The sequence below is a fragment of the Eumetopias jubatus genome, unplaced genomic scaffold, assembly GCF_037043125.1.
Source record: "Eumetopias jubatus isolate StellerSeaLion01/CBP00866 unplaced genomic scaffold, mEumJub1_p1.0 scaffold_10, whole genome shotgun sequence".
NCBI classification, from domain to species: domain Eukaryota; kingdom Metazoa; phylum Chordata; class Mammalia; order Carnivora; family Otariidae; genus Eumetopias; species Eumetopias jubatus.
The window spans coordinates 87,394,611-87,416,032 of NW_028274816.1; the positions used below are offsets into that span (position 1 = coordinate 87,394,611).

Consider the following 21,422-nt stretch of genomic DNA (forward strand, 5'->3'; position numbering starts at 1 on the left):
GGAATGTTCTGAATATGTCTGTGAAGTCCATTTGGTCCAGTGTGTCATTTAAAGTCTTTATTTCCTTGTTGATCTTTTGCTTAGATGATCTGTCCATTTCAGGCAGGGCGTGTTAAAGTCCCCCAGTATTATTGTATTGCTGTCAATCTGTTTCTTCGCTTTTGTTATTAATTGCCTTATATAATTGGCTGCTCCCATGTTCGGGGCATAGATATTTACAATTGTTAGATCTTCTTGTTGGATAGAACCTTTAAGTAGGATATAGTGTTCTTCCTCATCTCTTATTACAGTCTTTGGTTTAAAATCTAATTTGTCTTATATAAGGATTGCCACCCCAGCTTTCTTTTGGTGTCCATTAGCATGGTAAATGGTTTCCCATCCGTTCACTTTCAATCTGGGGGTGTCTTTTGGTCTAAAATGAGTCTCTTGCAGACAGCATATTAATGGGTCTTGTTTTTTAATCCAGTCTGATAGCCTGTGTCTTTTGATTGGGGCATTTAGGCCATTTACATTCAGGGTAACTATTGAAAGGTATGAATTTAGTGCCATTGTATTGCCTGTAAGGTGACTGTTACTGTATATTGTCTGTGTTCCTTTCTGATCTATGCTGCTTTTAGTCTCTCTCTTTGCTTAGAGGACCCCTTTCAGTATTTCTTGGAGGGCTGGTTTCGTGTTTGCAAATTCCTTAATTTTTTTTGTCCTGGAAGTTTTTTATCTCTCTTTCAATTTTCAATGAGAGCCTAGCTGGATATAGTAGTCTTGGCTCCTTATTTTTCTCGTTTCGTGCTCGGAAGATATCATGCCAGTCCTTTCTGGCCTGCCAGGTCTCTGTGGATAGGTCTGTTGCCAATCTAATGTTTCTATCATTGTAGGTTACATATCTCTTTTCCTGAGCTACTTTCAGGGTTTTCTCTTTGTCTCTGAGACTCGTAAGTTTTACTATTAGATGTCAGGGTGTTGACCTATTTTTATTGATATGGAGAGGGGTTCTCTGTGCCTCCTGGATTTTGATGCCTGGTTCCTTCCCCACATTAGGGAAGTTCTCTGCTATTATTTGCTCCAATATGCCTTCTGCCCCTCTCTCTCTTTCTTCTTCTTCTGGGATCCCAATTATTCTAAGGTTGTTTCGTCTTATCATATCACTTATCTCTCCAATTCCGCCCTCGTGATCCTGTAGTTGTTTCTCTCTCTTTTTCTCAGCCTCTTTATTTTCCATCATTTGGTCTTCTATATCGCTGATTCTCTCTTCTGCCTCATTTATCCTATCAGTTAGTGCCCCCATTTTTTATTGTATGTCGTTAATAGCCTTTTTGATTTCGACTTGGTTAGATTTTAGGTCTTTTATTTTTCCAGAAGGTTTTCTCTAATAACTTCCACGCTTTTTTCAAGCCCAGCTAGTATCTTTAAAGTCATGATTCTGAACTCTAGGTTCGACATCGTACTAATGTCTTTATTGAGTAGGTCCCTGGCTGACTGTACTATCTCTTGTTCTTTTTGCTGAGGTGAATTTTTTTAATCTGTCATTTTGTCCAGAGAATAGATGAATGAGAGAACAAAATGCCAACAGTTTAAGAACGTCCCCAGCAAATATACTCTATACAAATCAGAAAAGACCTGAAACCAGGGGAAAGAAAGGGACAGAAAGAAAAAAGAAAGAGAAAAGAAAGAAAAAAAAAAACAAAAAGAAGAAGATTAAAAACAAAAACAGAACAATACCAAAAAAAAACTGAATATGATCAAATATGGTCAGGTTAATGCATAGATTAGTGCCACAGACTAGATTTTGGGCGTATTTTGGGCTGTTAGAAAAAAGTGCCTCCTAAAATTTTAAAGGAAGAAAGACTTATATATGTAGAAAATAAGGGTTGATACAATTAAGGGATGGAAGATGACTGTAAAGATGAAAATTATAAAAGCTTTTATAAAAGGAATTGATACGATAAGAAGTTTGAAAAAGAAAGATGATAAAAAAAAAAGGGGGAGAGAATGTGATCAGGCAGGAGACTAGAACAAAGCCATACACTAGTGATTTAGGGTATATTTTGATCTGTTAGAAGAAATTGTATCTCAAAATTTTAAAGAGAGAACAACTTATATATATATGCCAAAAATAAGGGTAACTACTATGAAGGGATAAAATATGACCCTAAAAATGAAAAATAATGTTTTTTTTAAAAAAAGGGATTGATAAGATGTTGGTTGAAAAAGGGAAAAAGAGAAATTAAAAAAAAACAGTTAATCAACTAACTTTGAAAAACTAATGAATCATGGTAAAAAAAGCCATGAATTCTATGTGCAGTATTCCCCTAGCGCTGGAGCTCTCCTGTTCTCCTTGATCGGTAAACTTGGTCTTGGCTTGGGGCTGTTCGTGTTGATCTTCTGGGGGAGGGGCCTGTTGCCGTGGTTCCCAAATGTCTTTGCCGGAGGGGGAATTGTCCTGCCCTTGTCGGTCCCAGCTAAGCAAGCTGCTCGGGTTTGCTCTCAGGAGCTTTTGTTCCCTGCAAGCTTTCCGTACGGCTTTGGAGGAGGACAGTGAAAATGGAGGCCTCCCAATCTCCACCCCAGAGGAGGCAAGAACTCAGGGCTCCGCTCCTCAGTGCGCCCCCAGAGAAAAGCAGTCAGTCACCCTCGTGTCTCCGGTCTCTGGCCGCACTCCGTGCTCGCCCGGCCTGTGACCAAGCGTTTCTATCTCTGGCACCCGACCCCGTGTGGAGTCTTCAAACCCAGCAGATCCCTGCGGTGCGCTCCCGCGCCGCTCCTCCTGGGGGAGGAAGGGGAGTCTCCCCGGCTCTGCCGCTTGTTGGGTCCCTGCTGGAGGAGCTGTGGCCTGACTGTGCCACGGATCACGGTTTATGGCAACCCCGAGCTGAGAACCCACGCCTCGGCTCCATCTCTGCAGCCAGCTTCCCCTCCTCTGATACCTGGGAGCTCTGCCGCGCTCAGGCACCCCCGGTCTTTCTGTGACCCTGAGGGTCCTAAGACCACACTGTCTCGCGAGGGTTCCACCTCCCGCTTAGCCACTGCAGCGACGTCTCTCAGTGGAGCCAACTTCTAAAAGGTCCGATTTTGTGCTCCGCGGCTCTATCACTTGCCAGAAGCGGCCGACAGAGGCCCCCTCCCCCGCTGTCTATTCTCTCGAATATCACCTCAGATTCACTTCTCCACACGTCCTACCTTCCAGAAAGTGGTCGCTTTTCTGTTCAGAGAGTTGTTGCTACTCTCCTCTTCGATCTCCTGTTGAGTTCGTAGGTGTTCAGAATGGTTTGATCCCTATTCAGCTGAATTCCTGAGACCAGATGAAATCCAGGTCTCCTACTCCTCCAGCATCTTGCTCCACCGATCACTTCTTCAATCTTGTTACTGGTTATTGGCCTATTCAAGTTGTCAATTTCTTCCTGTTTCAGTCTTGGGAGTTTATAGGTTTCCAGGAAGGCATCCATTTCATCCAGGTTGCTCATTTTATTGGCATAGAGTTGTTGATAATAATTTCTAATAATTGTTTCTATTTCCTTGGTGGTAGTCATGATCTCTCCCCTTTCATTCATAATTTTTACAATAACACCAAAAACCATAAGATACCTTGGAATAAACCTAACCAAAGAGGTAAAGGATCTATACTCTAGGAACTACAGAACACTCATGAAAGAAATTGAAGAAGACACCAAAAGTTGGAAAAACATTCCATGCTCCTGGATTGGAAGAATAACCATTTTTAAAATGTGTATGCTACCCAGAGCAAAGTGCTGGAACAAACAATCCTAAAATTTGTATGGAATCAGAAAAGACCCTGAATTGCCAACGAAATGTTGAAAAAGAAAAACAAAGTTGGGGGCATCACATTGCCCGATTTCAAGCTATATTACAAAGCAGTGATCACCAAGACAACATGGTACTGGCACAAAAACAGATATATAGACCAATGGAACAGAATAGAGAGCCCAGATATTGACCCTCAATTCTATGATCAACTAATCTTCAACAAAGCAGGAAAAAACATGCAATGGAAAAAAGACAGTCTCTTCAATAAATGGTGCTGGGAAAATTGGACAGCCACATGCAGAAGAATGAAACTCGAGCATTCTCTAACACCATACACAAAGATAAACTCAAAATGGATGAAAGACCTCAATGTGAGACAGGAATCGGTCAAAATCCTAGAGGAGAACATAGGCAGTAACCTCTTTGACATCGGCCACAGCAACTTCTTTCAAGATACATCTCCAAAGCTAGTGAAACAAAAGCAAAATAAACTTTTGGCACTTCATCAAGATAAAAACCTTCTGCACAGAAAAGGAAACAGTCAACAAAACAAAGAGGAAACCTACAGAATGGGAGAAGATATTTGCAAATGATGCTACAGCTAAAAGGCTGGTATCTAAGATCTATAAAGAATGTCTCAAACTCAACACCCAAAAAACAAATAATCAAGTCAAAAAATGGGCAGAAGACATGAACAGACACTTCTCCGAAGAAGACATACAAATGACTAACAGACACATGAAAAAATGTTCATCATCATTAGCCATCAGGGAAATTCAAATCAAAACCACATTGAGATACCACCTTACACCAGTTAGAATGGCAAAAATTGACAAGGCAAGAAACAACAAATGTTGGAGAGGTTGTGGAGAAAGGGAACCCTCTTATACTATTGCTGGGAATGAAAGTTGGTACAGCCACTTTGGAAAAGAGTGTGGAGGTTCCTCAAAAAGTTAAAAATAGAGTTACCCTACAACCCAGCAATTGTACTACTGGGTATTTACCCCAAAGACACAGATGTAGTGAAAAGAAGGGCCGTATGCACCCCAATGTTCATAGCAGCAATGTCCGCAACAGCCAAACTGTGGAAAGAGCTGAGTTGCCCTTCAACAGATGAATGGATAAAGTAGATGTGGTCCATATATGCAACAGAATATTACTCAACCATCAGAAAGGATGAATACCCAACTTTTACAACAACATAGATGGGACTGGAGGAGATTATGCTAAGTGAAATAAGTTAAGCAGAGAAAGTCAATTATCATATGGTTTCACTTATTTGTGGAACATAAGGAATAGCATGGAGGACATTAGGAGAAGGAAGGGAAAAATGAAGGGGGGAATCGGAGGGAGAGATGAACCATGAGAGACTATGGACTCTGGGAAACAAACTGAGGGTTTTAGAGGGGAGTGTGGTGGGGGGATGGGTTAGCCAGGTGATGGGTATTAAGGAGGGCGCGTACTGCATGGAGCACTGGGTGTTATATGCAAACAATGAATCATGGAACACTACATCAAAAACTAATGATGTAATGTATGGCGACTAACATAACATAATAAAATAAATTTTAAAAAAATGCAGTTCTTTAAAAAAACAACAACAGGGGCATCTGGGTGGCTCATTCGTTAAGCATCTGCCTTCAGCTCAGGTCATGATCCCAGGGTCCTGGGATTGAACCCCTCATCAGGCTCCCTGCTTGGGGGGAAGCCTGCTTCTCCCTCTCCCACTCCCCCTACTTGTGTTCCTGCTCTCGCTGTCTCTCTGTCAAATAAATAAACAAAAAATCTTTAAAAAGAATAAATAAAAAAACAACAATTATAAAATGATAAACTCTAGAAAAGTTGACAAAGAATGAAGAGAGAAAGTACAATCACCACTATCAAATAATACTGGGGGTATCACTAAGATCCTGAAACCGTTAAAGGATGATAAGAAAATGGTGCAAACAACTTTATACTCATAAATTTAACAACTTAGAAGAAATGGTCCAACGTCTTAAAAGCTGCAAACTACAGAAACTCAACCAAGGTGAAATAAATAAACTCTAGAAGTCCAATAACCATTAAAGAAATGAAATATGTGATTTTAAAACATCGAAAAAAGAAATATTCAGGCCCATATTCACTAGAGAATTCTATAAACATTTAAAGATGAATTAACACCAATTTTGCACAATCTATCCCAGAAGAAAGAATCAGAGTGAACCCTTCCCAATTCATTTTATAAAGCTAGCATTATCCTGACACCAAACTTGACCAAAACAGTATAAAAAAAACAAAGGCCAGTATGTCTCATGAACATAGACACAAAAATCCTCCACAAAATATCAGCAAATGAATCCAGCAAAGAATTATACAGCATGATGGGGTGAGGTGTATTACATATGTACAAGGCTGGTTCTTCATTGAAAAATCAATCACTGTAATCCATAATACCAAACTAAAGAAGAAAAATCATAGGATCATATCAAATGACACTGAAAAAACATATGACAAATTCTAACACCCACTCACGATGAAAAAGAAACTCATAAAAATTAGAAGTAATTTCTTCATCTTGATGAAGATCATCTAAAAATAAAATACAGCCAACATTATACCTAATGATGAAAAACTAAATGCTTTCTCTCTAAGGTCCTGAGCAAGGCAGAGATGCCCACTCTCACCACTGTTATTCACCTTAGCACTGGAAATGATGGCTATTACAATAGGCTAGAAAAAGAAATAAAGGCGTAGATAAAAGAAAAGAAGAATAAATGTCCCTCTTAGCAGATGACATAATTGTCTATGTAGAAAATCTCAAGCAATCTACAAAACCTCATAGAACTAAGATGTGAGTTCATCAGGTCATGGGATACAAGATGAACAGGCAAAATTGTCCTCCAGTCCAGTGCAGCCTTCTGATGAGTATAGCCTGGTAAACATCTTGACCACAACTTGTGACCCTCAGGAAGTGTAAGAAAATAAATGTTTATTGTTTTCAGCCACTAAGTTTTGGGGGAATTTGTTATTCTGTGATAGATATCAAATCTCATTGGACCACAGTTGCCTAGGGCCAATGTCTGCAGCCAATTCAGTCTTTTTTTTTTTTAGTGTTTTATTGTTATGTTAATCACCATACATTATGTCATTAGTTTTTGATGCAGTGTTCCATGATTCATTGCTTGTGCATAACACCCAGTGCTCCATGCCCAATTCAGTCTTTATTCATTCACTCAATCACTCATTTGTTCATTCAGTAAATATTTATCATAAGCCGACCATTTGTCACATACTGCTGTTGGGCACCAGGTCATTCTGGGATGAATAAAACAGACCTAGATTGCTGCTATGATATAAGCTCTATCCTGGTGGGAGATATGGATAGAACCCACCAAAAGAAAACATACTAACAAGGTTTGCTGAACTATGGAGGAAACAAATGGTGAAAAGGGGTTGGTGATTGAGACAACAGGGTAACTCCTAGGAAGAGTGATCAGGGAGGCCTTTCTAAGGAAGTGGCATCCAAGGTGAAATTTAAAGAGTAATAAGGAATAAGCAGTGAGAAGAGGTGGACAAAGGATCCAAAGAGAGGGACAAGCAGGTGCTAAGGAGGGCCTAAGGATGGGCACTGTGGCTGGAGCAGGGGGCACATTGAGGTGGGGGAGCAAGATAGAAATGCAGACCCGTGATTGGCTGGTCCCACTCAGGCCATGTAAGCCAAGCAAGGAGAGTGGGTTTCATCTGAAGAGCGGGGGACAAAGGGTGTACTGGTTACTCCTGACTTTTGTTGACGTGCTCTCTTGCTGATGAGTGGACCAGAAGGAAGACAAGGCACGAGGGGATTGGGAAGAACAGGGATGTCACCATTGCACTGAGAGGAGAGAGGATGGTTGTAATGTCAGGAGGAAGAAGGGATATGGGCAGGTGGAGAGTGCTAGGAGGCATATTAATGGGGAGTGGCAGAGAAAGGAATCTGGGGTGACAGGGTCTGGTTACAATAACTCTGGGAATAATGTTGCCTTTGATCAGGAAAAGATCGTGTAGAGGAGGAACAGATCTGGGCAGAGAGTGTTTAGGGGGAAATTGATAGACCTGGTTGTGCGTGACAAGGTTGAGGAGCTGGCATAACCCAGGCAAGATGTCAGGCCCTGCACCTTAACCTGCCTCCCTACCATTTCCAGTGTAAACTCACCCCAAACCTATCAAGTCATGAGAATGAGCAACTCTGAGTTAGAAAAAAACTCCCCACCTCCTGGCAAGGACCATCCTCTAACTCTACACTTTGAAGAGGTCCCCGGTCACCACTGTGAACCCAAAAGGGACACCAGCAGCCAGTGTTTTGGCAGACCACACTCCTGTAACACAACGGTCCCTTGTGACACTGGATGGAGAGGAGAAGCCCAGCCTCAACTTCACATGTCCCCATCGTCCCATCAGCTCCTTCAATCTCTGGACCCTCTTGTCCATTGCCAGTACTCTGCCCTGCGAGTCACAGTAGAGTGGACTTTCCAAAGAAGAAAGAGTCAAATGTGAGATGCTCACGGGGTTGGTGATGGCTGCTCCATGTCCATGTCTTGAGAACAGAGAAACACACAGGAGGGAAGCGCAGCCTGGGGGATTTGTACCCTGGTTAGGAACCCAGAACCCTAATGGGACCTTTGAAGGTATCTGAGGTCACAGTGCCAACTTGTGTGGCCAGAGGAGAGCAGGGGTCCCATGGGGATTGTGGGTGCTTAGAGCTGCAGCCTGGGGGGTCCTAACACCCCTGCAGGCACCACCGATGCCTGAGAAGATGGGCTACTGGGGCTCCACCCCAGACATGGTCCAACCTGACCACAAGGAAGTGACATGTCATGGGCGTAAGGAAGCTCCACTGAGGAGGAAATGCTCCAGTGCAGCTCCATTGTGTGGGGTGAGTGTGGACAGAGAGAGGAGCAGCTGTGGGCTGTGGAAGGGAGACAGCAATCCCAATCCAGTCCTGGACCAGGAGCTGTCCTGTCACTGGGATTGAGAGGAGCCCGGGGCACCAGGCCCAGGACTCTGCCTCAGTCCGTGGTGCTCCTCTCCCCGAGCTTCCTGCACCTCGACCAGCTTGAGCCAATGCGGAAGAAGATTGTGAGACCAAACACAGGCTGGACGAGGAAGTGAAGAGGCCTCAAAAAGCAGAAGTGGGTCGTGGAGACTGGACCCTCTGTGAGGAGGCTTGAAATTGTCCCCCCTCAGGAACCTGGTATTGCTGTGGGTGACGTCTGTGCTGTAGACATGACCCCAGGGGACAGAAGGCCGTGGCTGCCTGTAGCTCTGCTCCTTTTGCAGGTCCCAGGTGAGTAGGGCTGAGCCTAGGCAGGGAAGTCTGCCCTGAGAGGAGGGAGGGAGACAGGGGGAAGGAGGAAGGAGAGCAGAGAACACTCTAGGATTGGCCAGCATGCCTCAGCAGTGACCAGGAGGATTCAGTGCATAAAGCAGGTGAGTCATGTCCACTATAGTGGACAGAGCAGCCCTGAGGAGCTGGGCACCTGTGACCACCATTACCTGTGGTGTCACAGTCAGAAACAAGGTCTGGGTGCATCACACACACACACAAACACACAGACACACACATGCACACGTATCAGGGACACACTCTCCTTGTGCCACTTTGTGAGGAGGGAGCAAAAATCCCCTCCCTTTGGTCTCAGGAAAAGCCAGTCTCCTGCCAAGGCCTCCTCCAGACCCTGAGGGCCCTTCGGGGACTCCAGGGTCACCATGACCCCAGATCCCCTTCACAAAGGCCCATCTGGTGAGGGACCACACTCGGCTGTGTTTTCCAGGCTGTTCATCTCTGAGTGGCCCCACCTCCGTGACGGGCACCGTGGGGGGATCCCTGAGCGTGCAGTGTCAGTACGAGGAGAAATTCAGAGACATTGCCAAATACTGGTGCAAGAGCCCATGTTTGGGGGATATTGTGAAGATTGAAAAGTCAGATAAAGAAGTGAGGAACGGCCGGGTGTCCATCAGGAACCATCCTGTAAACCTCACCTTCACAGTGACCTTGGAGAACCTCACAGAAGGTGATGCAGGAACATACCGGTGTGGGATCGATACATCATGGCTCCCAGGATATTTGCTCGACGTCACCTTCCATGTTGTGGTGTCTGTGACCCCAGGTGAGCTGTGGACGTCCCTCCCCCAGCGCCAGCACCAGGGCTGCCTGAGACTGGGGCTGATCACCCCCACCCCGGCAGGAGAGTGGTGGGGTGTGGTACAGAAGAGCAGGATGGGAATGGGGTTGGTGCCTCGAACACCAGGAATATGCACGTGTGTGTTTGTGTATGTGTGTGTGCGCACGCGCATGTGTTGTGTCTGTGTATATGTCCGTGTGTGTCTAAGTGTCTCTGCAGGCGTTTTGTTGTCTGCACACTCACACAAGATTATGAACACCTCTGGTTGTCTTAGGAGCCTCTGAGTGCCCCACCCTGACACACTCTCACGCCTAAAACTCTCCAAGGGTGGGCAGTGGGAATGGCCCTGAGACTGGGGGCGGCTGCTTTCCTGTCCTGACAAGGGTCCTGTCCACGCTGAAAGGGACCCGAGTCTCTTCCTGGACCGCTCTCTGTCCTCCCAATGGGGAACGGAACTCCTAGGGCATTCGCTCTTCTCCCTTACTGGCTGCCCATGACCCGGGCTCTAACAGGACATCAGTGTGGCATGGATGGTTCCTGAGGCACCAGCCTCAACGCTGTGATCCTGGGGGTCTGCGGCAGCCTGAACTGGGCCCCAGGAAGGAGCCCCAGACCCTGATGTGGGGCTTCTGTGAGCATTTGGGGACCTCCCTCCCCCTCCAGCTTGACCCTCCCCCTCGGGCCCCTTGTCCCCACAGGAGGGAGCTCAGAGAAACCCCTGAAATCTCCCCTCAGACAAAGGAGAAGAAGGATGAGAAAAATGAGTTCTCTGGTCTTATGACCCCAAATATACTTCCTTGTGCTGCAAAGAATTCTTTACTAGAACCCTGTTTTTGTTTCCTAAAAACCACATGGAGATCATCCATCTAAGTGGGTAGATTTTTATCCTGTGTTCTTATTCTGATGGTGTCCCTGGTTCCTCCGAGGTCCTTCTTGTAGGTCTTTGTTTCGCTCACACGGGACATTTCCCTCCCAGGCCCTTTGTGGGATCCTATTTAACAGTGAGGGGCTGAGCATCCTCGGACACCACCAGCGGGGTGAGGGAAAGCCAGTTGTCCAGTTGGCTTCAGGACAGGCCACATTCTATGGGGTCCCCCGGATGTGTGTCTGTCTCTCTAGATCTTTCTTTCTGTCTATCTTTCTGTCCTGTGGCACCCCAGGTTCACGGGTCTGGCTGACAGTTTGGGGCCTGAGTGCATTGAGTGCCAGGGTCCCACCATTCAGTGTAGACTCCGCTGAGTGCCCTGTTGCATGATTCTCACTCCAGACATCAGCCCTGCCTAAGGACTCTGCCTGCCCCACCCCCAGCTCTGGATCAATCTCTACAGAGTAAAGCTCACCCCATCCTCTGCCAGGGTAAACAAGGTGCGGGGTGGCTGAGCCCGGAGCCCTTGCTCTTTCCACACACTCTCACGTGCCCCGGTGAGCAGGATGACTCTGCCTCTGAAATCGCCCACCTGGGCATGGTGCACCTGGAGAAGGGGCCAGGGGAGGGCCTGAGTGCCAGTCAGACTGGATGTGGCTGTGGGGGGATGTGGAGCCAGGACATCTGTCCAGATGGCCTGAGTGACCAGGACCAGGTGATTCGGAGCCAGACAGCTGACAGAGAGTGGGAGAGCCCGGGGGAGGAAGCAGGCCTGACACAGGCTTCTCCTTCAATCCTCACTACAGTTCCCAGCTCCGTGAGGCCCACCAGGACCCTGATGTCATTTTGGAATATAGATGGGGTTTGGTGGGGTGGGGTCTGGAGCCTACAACCAAGAAAGAATTCTTGAGACGTCTTTGGTGCAAAACAGTGGTTTTATTAAAGCTTGGGGATAGGACCCGTGGGCAGAAAGAGCTGCTCCCCGGGGTTACGAGGGGTGGCTGATTATATACTTGGGAGTTTGGGGAGGTAAGGAAAAGGGGGGGTTCAGAAGGATTTTCATATGTTAAAGAAGACCCACAGGATACTGGAGACCTTGCCATTGTCAATGTTAAGGTTGTTTTTCCCTCTAGCAAGGCAGTAACATGAAGACAGCTGGGAGCTTCCTGAAAGAACATCCCATGTCCCACCCAGGGGAGGGTGTGGGGTGTCAGCCTTTGCTTGTACTCAGCTTGCCTTGTGCTCCCTCATCAACCCCAGGTCTTCACAGGACCCTGCCAGCCCCCACGTGGAGCACTACAACCCCGCAGGAGTCCCCCAGTCCCAGTCAACATCCTCTGTAAGGGACTAACAGCTGGAAACCTTTGACACCTGGGTGATTTCTAGGCAACACAGAGGGCTGAGGAACGTGGGCGTGACTGTCTTGGCCTAGGTCCCTCACTTATTTACCAACTCCACACCAAATTGTGGAAGTCCTACCAAGTGCCAGGTGTTCTTCTAGGGATACAGCCCTGGGCCACCTAGACACAATCCTGCTCTGACAATAGTTGGGAAATTCACTGTGTGCTCTGACAATAGTTGGGAAATTCACACAGTGAAGAAGTCAACACATTCATCAGTATGTATGGCAGTAATGTCAGTTCGTGATGAATGCTTGAAGGCAATAGTACATATGGGTCAGGGAGAGCATGTGTAGGAGAGTTTCAGGGTGGTGCGATTGCTATTTAATACACAATGATCAGGGAGGCCTGGCCGGTGAGAGGACATTTCCCTGGAGACCTGTAGGATTTGGGGAGCCATCACTCAGGTATCTGTAGAAATCAGGCTCCAGAGACAGGGAAGAGCAAGTGCAAGTGTTTTTGCAAAGGGGGCCTTCAGGACCCAGCCCAGGTTAGCCAGGTGCTCTGGGGGCCCCTGGGCTCTCTTTTCTGCTCCCCCTTCCCCCCCAGGCTCTTGCCAGAGGGTCATGCTGTTGAAGACCAGGCCTCTAAGGGAGTGGAGAGGTGAGTGGGGTCATTCATTCCCTCCATCATGAACCACTGAATTTCAAGGCCAAGGTTTTGGAGGCACCGCACAGGTGCCAGATCCTCCCCGGGACTAAAGCACACATTTCCGATCCCTCATGGGAAACACTGTTTGTGGGGAGCAGACATCAGACAAATACCCTGACACCGATTTCTGGTCCTGAGACAGGGTAACCCCCAATGGGGATGGCTTACGTAGAACCCTTTTCCTGGCCCACGTCCTGCCTGCTCCCTGGGGTCTCCCTCCTGTCACTCCAATAGCCAGGCCCTCTCCATGTCCACATCCTGTCTCAAGGGCAATTGTTAGGCTAAAGGTCACAGGCATGGTCTGTTGTGTGGGGCTGCCCTGCCCATGGAACCTCCTGGGACTGATCTGTGTATGGACTGTTGTAGCCTCAGGACATGGGCACAGGGACAGAAGGAAAGTGGAGGGTACCAGGGCAACTCCCTGAGGATGTGGCTCACTGCCTGTTACTGTGTCCCCCACAGGTCCCTTCTCAGCAGGACCTACTTCCGGCTCCTGGTCTTCCTGGAGGTGCCGCTGCTCCTGAGCATGCTCAGTGCTGTCCTCTGAGTGAACAGGCCTCAGAGGGGCTCTGTGGGGAGGTGGCGTCATCCTGATTTGAAAACCAGTAACACCAATTGCCCACTGATGACCCACCCAGGAACACAGCCCTTCTGATGGATGGGAATGGCTTGCTGACCAATTATCCAGCCATTTTCCATATTTCATTCTGAATATTTGTAAACCTTTTTTGTAACTTTTCCTGCAATTTTTTGTAGACACAAAGAATTTTCCCAATATATGCATACTCCTTAAACACTGAATACTCTTCAACCCTTGGTTGCCCACATCATAGCTTAAGTAATATACATCCTTAATATTTCTGAAGTCCCAAGCTCCCCTCTGAGAAATCCAAGCTATGAACTTTACATTCATGTTCTTCTTGTTTTCTTCATGGGTTTGCCATATATATATATACATATATATACAAATTATTTACTCTCGATCAGTTCATAAAAGGCAGCCAAGGTTCAAAGCAAAATACTTTTATTTCCAAGGTCATTGCTTTTCTTATAATACTTCTTTCCCAAGTCATCATTTTTTTCAATAAAACAAGGTCCCTTACTACATAAGCCTCCTTGTGAAGAGGCGTTTATGCATCCCAGGTGCTGATGGGGTCCCTGGGCCTCTGATAGGTCTGGCCTGGCCCCGGGGGCCCTGCACTATGAGCCCCCTGAAGGTGATACTGCTGGGGACTTGTGGTCAGTCCCACACTGAGAGTTCCCATCAACAATGGTGGGTTCTAAGAGTTCCCATAAACACAGTTTCTCTCTTGTTTGAGTTTGAACACTGGAAGGAAAATATTTTATTATAAATGGGGGGAAAAATCAGGACAGTTCACCAGCCTGCTCTGATCCTATGCAAACACAAATGTGGCAATTAGAATACAAAGTAATCCGATGTCAGAGCCAACCTTCAGAGCCCAAGCAGGAAAAAATCTTTATTACATTAATCCCATTTTCCTCACCTTTAGATATATTAATCAAAGTACACAAAAACCCTTAAAAATATCACTCCCAAAATAAGACACTAAAACTCAGAACATATAGAAACTCTGCGTAATAAAGCTGACTGAACAGACAAACACATTGTGGAATTTTAAACCTTGACAGACTTTTAAATAATAATGCTTTAGCGGGGGCGCCTGGGTGGTTCAGTCGGTTGAAATGTCTGTCTTCCGCTCAAGTCATGATCTGGGGATCAGGGATCGAGCCACACATCGGGCCCCCTCTCAACGGGGATTCTTCTTCTCCCTCTCATTCTCCCTCTGCCCCTCCCTCTGCTCGTGCTCTCTCTCTCTTTCTCAAAAAAAATATTGGGGCGCCTGGGTGGCTCAGTCGTTAAGCGTCTGCCTTCGGCTCAGGTCAAGATCCCAGGGTCCTGGGATCGAGCCCCGCATGGGCCTCCCTGCTCCGCGGGAAGCCTGCTTCTCCCTCTCCCACTCCCCCTGCTTGTGTTCCCTCTCTCACTGTGTCTCTCTCTCTGTCAAATAAATAAAACCTTTACAAAAATATATTAATAATGCTTTAGGGAGGTGATTAAATTTAAAAAATAAACTACAAAATAAAACACATTTAAAACACCAAGTTTTGGTGACCGGGATAGGTAAAGTAATTTCATTATAAACTTGAGGATCTAAAAAGTAATTTGTTACATTTACTAAGATAAATCTGAGATGGCCTGTATCAAGCACATGTATCCTGCATAGTGACACTGGGCTTTTCAGGCATAAAAAGACACTGTCCCACCATCCTTTAGAGTTAGGATCAGCCAGATTGAAAAATAAAATTATACTGACTCTCAAGTAGGTCATACTGATGAGGATCGTTTTGGCTTATCACTCTGGCATTGGGACTGTGAAAAGTTCAGGGAAGAAGTCTCATTCTTAAAGGTAGCCTCCAGCAATGCAAGCTTCTCTTTTCCTACTTTTTATCTCAATGATATTTAGAGACTTTCTGTAATTAAGGAGAGTTATGATTCAATTGGTCTGTAAGCCTGAGTCTGAAAATGCATAGGAGCTGGTTGACCAGTAAGAAGACTGACGCCAGACAAAGGAAAAACACACGAGCCCAGGTTCTAGGCCGTGACCTTCCAGCAACAGAGATGTTGTGGGCAAGTCACCACAAGCCCAGCAAGGGGGCCATACACATAAGGGCCAGAAGAGACCTCAAGCTAAGCCAGCTTCTTGCTTCTAAAGGAGATAAATCTGACTAGCTAAATACTTGCCCTTATACTCATAGGTAGGGAATCTGAGGTCTCTTTTACTTTATAATCATTTTTTTAAGATTACTAAAGGCAGCATCATTGTAAATCAGAGCTGTAGGAAGCTTCGGGGGCTTGACAGGTACAGAGCAAGCACGGTCCCATGGGATCTTAGAAAGAACCCGGGGCGGGAGAGGATCGAGCAGCACCTGAGAGGCAGCTGAGACAGAGGGGAGAGCACCCTCACCCTTCAGGATTGAGCTGGTGGCGAAGAGACACCACGAAAGAATAGCTGCAAAATACAGCATGCTCATCAGCAGAGATGACTTTCCAAGGACAGGAGCCCACAGCTCACCCCTCTTACCTGGGAATTTCTATCCCAGGTTCTCTCGAATAAACCCTCTTCTCCTAAAGCTGTGGCTCTCAGACGGGATGAGTTACTCCTAGGGGACGTTAGGCAATGCCAGTTGACAATTTTGGCTCTCACCACTGGGGGAAGGATGCTATTGGTATTTAGTGGGGAGGGGCCAGGGGTTTTGCTGAATGTCCTACGGTGCACTGGGAGTCAGGAGTTTCTTTTTCAGGCCCTGGTGGGCAGGAAGCTTGCTATGGGAGTAGGGGAGTGGGGTGGGGGGACACCATGCTGGCTCAGGGTCAGGGTCTGGGTGTAACAGCATCCCTGACAATGTTTTCTCATCCAGACCTGAGGAAGCAGCCCCACATTTTCAAGGCTGGGGCTTAAGCAACTGAAAGAGGAGGCAAGCTGGGAACCCTGCTCTGAGGGGTCCACCCACCTACACTCAGGCACCCTTACAGCCGGAGCCCCCTTTGGCAGCAACTGCACAGAGAAGATTCAGTGTTGCTCCTTCCACTCCCTAAAGCCCTAAGCCTGTGTCTGGAGGACTTCAGGCCTACAGCACAGGCCTCCCTGGTTCCTGACCCCTTCCCCTTCTAGCCTCAGGGTGACGTCTGGGCTTCCAGGGGACCTGAACCCCAAGGCCCCTCCAGCCCAGGCTCTTCAGATGAAGAAAATACTGATGGTGTCTTTCAGGCTCTTTGTCTCTGAGTGGCCCCAGCACCGTGATGGGCACTGTGGGGGGTTCCCTGAGAGTCCAGTGTCGGTACGAGGAGAAATACAAGACATTTACCAAATACTGGTGCCGACAACCGTGCTTGCCACTATGGAACCAGACTGTGGCCACCAGAGGGTCTGAGGAAGAGATGAGAAGTGGCCGCGTGTCCATCGTGGACCATCCTGGGGACCTCACGTTCACAGTGACCTTGGAGAACCTCACTGTAGACGATACAGGAAAATACAGGTGTGGGATCGCAACAATACTGCATGAAGAAGGACTCCATGGTTTCCTGCCTGACCTCTTTTTCCAGGTTCAAGTGTTTGTCTCCCCCAGGTAAGACCCTGCTTTTCTTTGCTGCCATGGAAGAAAGGATGTGAGCTAATCCCTGCAGAGCATCTGAGCAAATCTCAACTCTGGAGAAAAGAAGCAGGCCTGGTATTTAGGCCTCAGAGACTCGGGACCAAGTGGGCTATGTGGGTGTGTGTGGGAAAGGTGGGTGGGTGGGAGTGTGCATGAGTGTGAAAGAGCATGCGTGTGCATGCGTGTGTGAGAGCCCATGAGTGTGAGGGAAGGTGGGAGTGTGACATCCAAGGCCCCTGCCACCAGCCCAGGGCCTGACAAGAGTTGTGGGACTCGGGGACTCTGCAGCTGGTGTCCACATGGAGAGCTCTGGGCTGTGCATCTCTATCAGGACCAGGGAGCTCGTGCCACCCTCCTGTGCTCACAGGGTTGTGTGTCCCTGTTGTCAAACTTCCTGAATTGACTTCTGCAGTCTTCAGGTAGGGTGGACAAGTCAGGGGGCCGCACTGCCTGGGGGTGGGACCTGAGGTCTAGCTCCTGTGCCAACATTCCAACATTCCTGTTTCCAGTGAGATGAGGGATGCTGAAGTGCTTAATGGGGAAGGTGATGCTTCTCTGGTCCTGGATTATGATATGTCCATCTGTAGAGCAGATAGGGATGCTGTTGAATGGGGATTTGCCACACTCTGGCCAGGCCTGGGTCTGGTTAGGGGCAGGTGACAGCCCCAGAAGCTCAGTCCCTGAGTGCCCTCTGCTTTCTGAACTCTCAGAGAGTTTCAGGGAGCCAGAGCTGCCTGGGTCCCCTCATCTCCCTTTCCTTCCATTCCTCACCACCACATCCTCATGTGTCTGCTGCATCTGGATGCTCAAGGTGGAGGCTTGAGCAGAAGGACAGGAGAGTGGGGCCCTCAGCGTGGGGCCATCCGGCCCTGGTACCAATCAGCTTTGACACTGATATTGACTTTTGAGGCCACAGGACTTGAGCACAAAAGCAGGTGGGGGAGAGGCAGAGCCTGGGCCTCATGCCCAGGAGGAAACACCTGCCAGTCACCGTGTCCCTCCTACAGGTCCCTGCTCGGCAGTGTCCACTTCCTGCTCCTCATTCTCCTGAAGGTACCCTTGTTTCTGATTATGCTCAGTGCTGTCCTCTGGGTCAACAGGCCTCAGTGGGCAACTTGTGGGACACAGAGTCGGCCTGATGAAGACAAGCTGCGGCCCTCCTTGAGCATCGATATCCTGTCCAGAGACACTGCCACTCAGACTAGAGGAGGAAGAACTTCTGACCCCAAACCTTCTATCTCTTCTCACCTTATTGCCAAAAACTGGTAAATAAACAGAAAAGCTTGAAAAAAATGCAATAAAATATATCACACACACACAATTGTGTATATAATGAAGATGTGCATAGTGCTTGTACGGGGAGAAGGGGGAAATCACTCCATAGGACTCTTAAATGCCAGAAGAGAGCACCAAGCCTGGTTGGTCAGAGGAGCCCAAGGTGAGGGAGGGCCTGCTTTTCGTTGACCTTGCCCTCCTGAGAACCCCCAGGGCAGCCTCTCAACTCAACATTCCTTCCTTTCTCTACCCACTCACCAAATATTCACCAAGAGCCTATGTAGCTAGCACCAGCCTATGTAGACCTTGACCTGTGAGAAATCACCAAAAACAGTCCCAACCTGAACTGAGTTCTTGGGAGTATGGATGGCAAAGGGAGGGGCGGGGCTTAGCATAAAGCAGCTGTTTGTGGAAACCAGGTCCTGCCCAGGCAAACCCTCTCTCTCTTCTCAGTGTCGGCCTACCTAATGCCCAAAGTCAGCTGCTGAGCTGAGGGGTTGGGAGTGAGTATAACCAGATATCCAAGTCTGGCCCAAATGTGGTTATTAGATCCACAGGGTCTTGGATCAGAGAGACCTGGGAGCAGAAAGGAGGGACCTGGGGCCTCCTCTTGAGGAGGCAGCTCAGTGTCTGTCACTGTGTCCCTCACAGGTCCCTGCTTAACAAGGTCCACTTCCTACTCCTGGTCATCCTGGAGGTGTCCCTGCTCCTGACCATGCTCAGTGCTGGCTTCGGGGTGTCCTTCCTCCTTCTGGGCACCCCGACCAAGAGAAGCTTCAGCCCTTCATGCCTTTGGATATGCTACCCAGACACACAGCCCTTCAGATGAGAGAAGATAAGATACACCACATCTAATTTATCCATTTTTCTGTTGATGGTTTTGGGTTGTTCCCATCTGGGGCTTATTTCACAGCCAGGGCTGCCATGAACATTTTTGTACAGGTCACCTAGTACATATGTGAAATGATTTCACTAGGGTACATACTTAGGGATGGAATTGCTGGGATTTAGAGTTTGTGCACCCTCAACCATGCTAGATAATGCCAGATGATTTTCCAAACCCATTAGTGGCCCCACTTAGCTCCCATCAGCTATGACTGAGGGCTCCTATTGCCCTGCCTCTGTGTGTGACTACTTGGATTGTCAGACATTTTCATTGTTAACTTTTGGCCAGTTTGAAATAGTGCTTTGTTTCACCATCCACAGGGTGGCCAGGTTGTGCAGCCAAGGCAGGTAAGTGTGAGCAGGAAAGAGGCCCATGCAGGTTTCAAGGTCACTGAGAACAGACAACATGCACACAGGCTCAGTGATTGCGGTATTTACTTACAGTATTTACTCTACAGAAGTAGAGGGAGAGGGATCCAGGCGTTACATCCGTCCCCCATGGCCGGTGCTTCCACTCAGCAGTCCATGTGGGCAGTGTGGCCGCATGAACCCCAGGTGTCCTCCTGAGCACCTTTTCACTTCCTGTTGTATTCCCTCTTCTGTTCAAGTTTGCTCATCTTTCTCAGGTTTCTCTTTTCCTTACTGAATTATAGGACTCATACTCACGTTGGTGAAATTTTATCAATGATGGCTTTCAAATATGCGCTCCCATAATTTGTGACTTGTCTTTTCATTCTGGACTCTTCATGAAGTGTATTTGAATTCATCAAAAGTATTTTGGTTTGTACTTTTTGTACCATATTCAAGAAACCTTTCTTATCCCAAAGTTATAAAAATATCCTCCTATATTTTTTCTAAATACTTTAAAATTCTGCAGTTCACATTTAGTCCTGGATCCATCGAGTCTGACTTTTTTTTCTTACATGATGTGAGGTTGGAACCACTTTCCTTTTTTCCCCATATGGATGACCACATACTCCAACATTTTTATTGTTTTTCTTTCTTTCCTCATTTATATGAGTTATATCAAGTGTCCATGTAAAAACAGGTCTGTTTACGGATGCTCTATTCTGTTAGGCTACTTACTTATCTGTGTTCATTACCATATTGTCCTAATCATGTTAGCCATAGAGAGTCCCTCTACATTATATTTTTTTAGAAAAAACTGGGAGAAAGATTAAAGAATAAAAATAAAAAGAAAGACTAATAGGATTGAGAGACGCATAATATAATATCCAGAATGTCCAGGATCCGATAGAAACCACTCACTTTATCAAGGACCAGCCATCTGTAGATTCAATGCAATCCCTATCAAGATTCCAATGGCATTTTTTATACTGGTAGAAAAACAACTCTTAAAATTTATGTGGAATCAGAATAGACCCCGAATAGCCAAAGCAATTGTGAGAAAGAAGAACAAAGCAGGAGACGTGACACTTCCTGATATCAAGCTATACTATATAGCAATAGTCATATATCTATGACTATATATATGACTATCTATCTATGAAGCTATATTATAAAGCGTCTGCCTTCGGTTTGGGTCATGCTTTCAGGGTCCTGGGATCAAGCCCCGCATCGGGCCCCGCATCGGGCCCCGCATCAGGCCCCGCATCGGGCTCCCTGCTCCGCAGGAAGCCTGCTTCTCTCTCTCCCACTCCCCCTGTTTGTGTTCCCTCTCTCGCTGTGTCTCTCTCTCTGTCAAATAAATAAATAAAATCTTTTAAAAAAATAAAAATAAAAATAATTCTAGTCTAACAGGATTGCTTCTCAGCTGCTGAGTCCCCCTGGATGATTCAAATACTGTGATCCTGGCCACCCAGGGGTTAGAACTAGACCCACTGTATCCTGATGGCCTTTTCTCCTCAGGCTGAGTCCTACAGCCTGCTCAGTCCCCAAGCCCCATCCTGCTCATCAGCCTGAGCTGTTGGCTCAGGAATCACTGTGTCTCCACTAGAGGTGGACCCAGACATTCACAGGTCCAGAGCTCAAGGTGCAACCAGGTGACTGGAGCCTACAGGGTAGTTCAGACTAGAATAAGTCGGGGCCCTCACCACCTGTGCCCAGGGGAGGGGATGGAACCAGGAAGAAAGACAAGACACATCTGACTCTAGTCCAGGGCTTCAGTTTTATTGAGAAGCAGCGACCACACAGCTCTTCTGGATTTCTTACCCCCTGGAAGTGGTAGAGAGACCCAGTGCCCCCTACTGAACATGGTCAGCTGGCTTGGAATTTGAGGTGGTGACTGATGTAGGAAACAAAGACAGA

At 47.1% G+C, this 21,422-nt stretch overlaps 1 protein-coding gene across 8 annotated transcripts; it reads left to right on the forward strand.

Moving 5' to 3' along the window:
- The first annotated feature begins 8,604 nt into the window (after positions 1-8,604).
- Positions 8,605-18,315, forward strand: CD300H (CD300H molecule). Of its 8 annotated transcripts, none has more exons than XM_028112470.2 (6): positions 8,605-9,064; positions 9,552-9,887; positions 12,717-12,770; positions 16,610-16,967; positions 17,283-17,413; positions 18,095-18,180. In XM_028112470.2, the coding sequence occupies exons 1-5, from the start codon at positions 9,004-9,006 to the stop codon at positions 17,395-17,397; spliced, it is 924 nt and encodes a 307-aa protein (XP_027968271.1). In that variant the 5' UTR covers positions 8,605-9,003; the 3' UTR covers positions 17,398-17,413; positions 18,095-18,180. The 8 variants fall into 8 exon arrangements, with proteins under 8 accessions (XP_027968271.1, XP_027968270.1, XP_027968273.1 ...); XM_028112469.2 differs by lacking the exon at positions 18,095-18,180 and adding an exon at positions 18,002-18,088; XM_028112472.2 differs by having other exon boundaries at positions 8,606-9,064; positions 17,326-17,413; positions 18,095-18,173.
- The last annotated feature ends 3,107 nt before the right edge of the window (positions 18,316-21,422 follow it).

Excerpts from the sequence above, each read along its gene's own strand:
- CD300H (XM_028112466.2), top strand. The coding sequence starts at position 9,004 with ATGACCCCAGGGGACAGAAGGCCGTGGCTGCCTGTAGCTCTGCTCCTT. Across the intron at positions 9,065-9,551 it reads GCTCCTTTTGCAGGTCCCAG|GCTGTTCATCTCTGAGTGGC; the intron begins GTGAGTAGGGCT and ends TGTGTTTTCCAG. Across the intron at positions 9,888-12,716 it reads TGTGGTGTCTGTGACCCCAG|GCTCTTGCCAGAGGGTCATG; the intron begins GTGAGCTGTGGA and ends CTTCCCCCCCAG.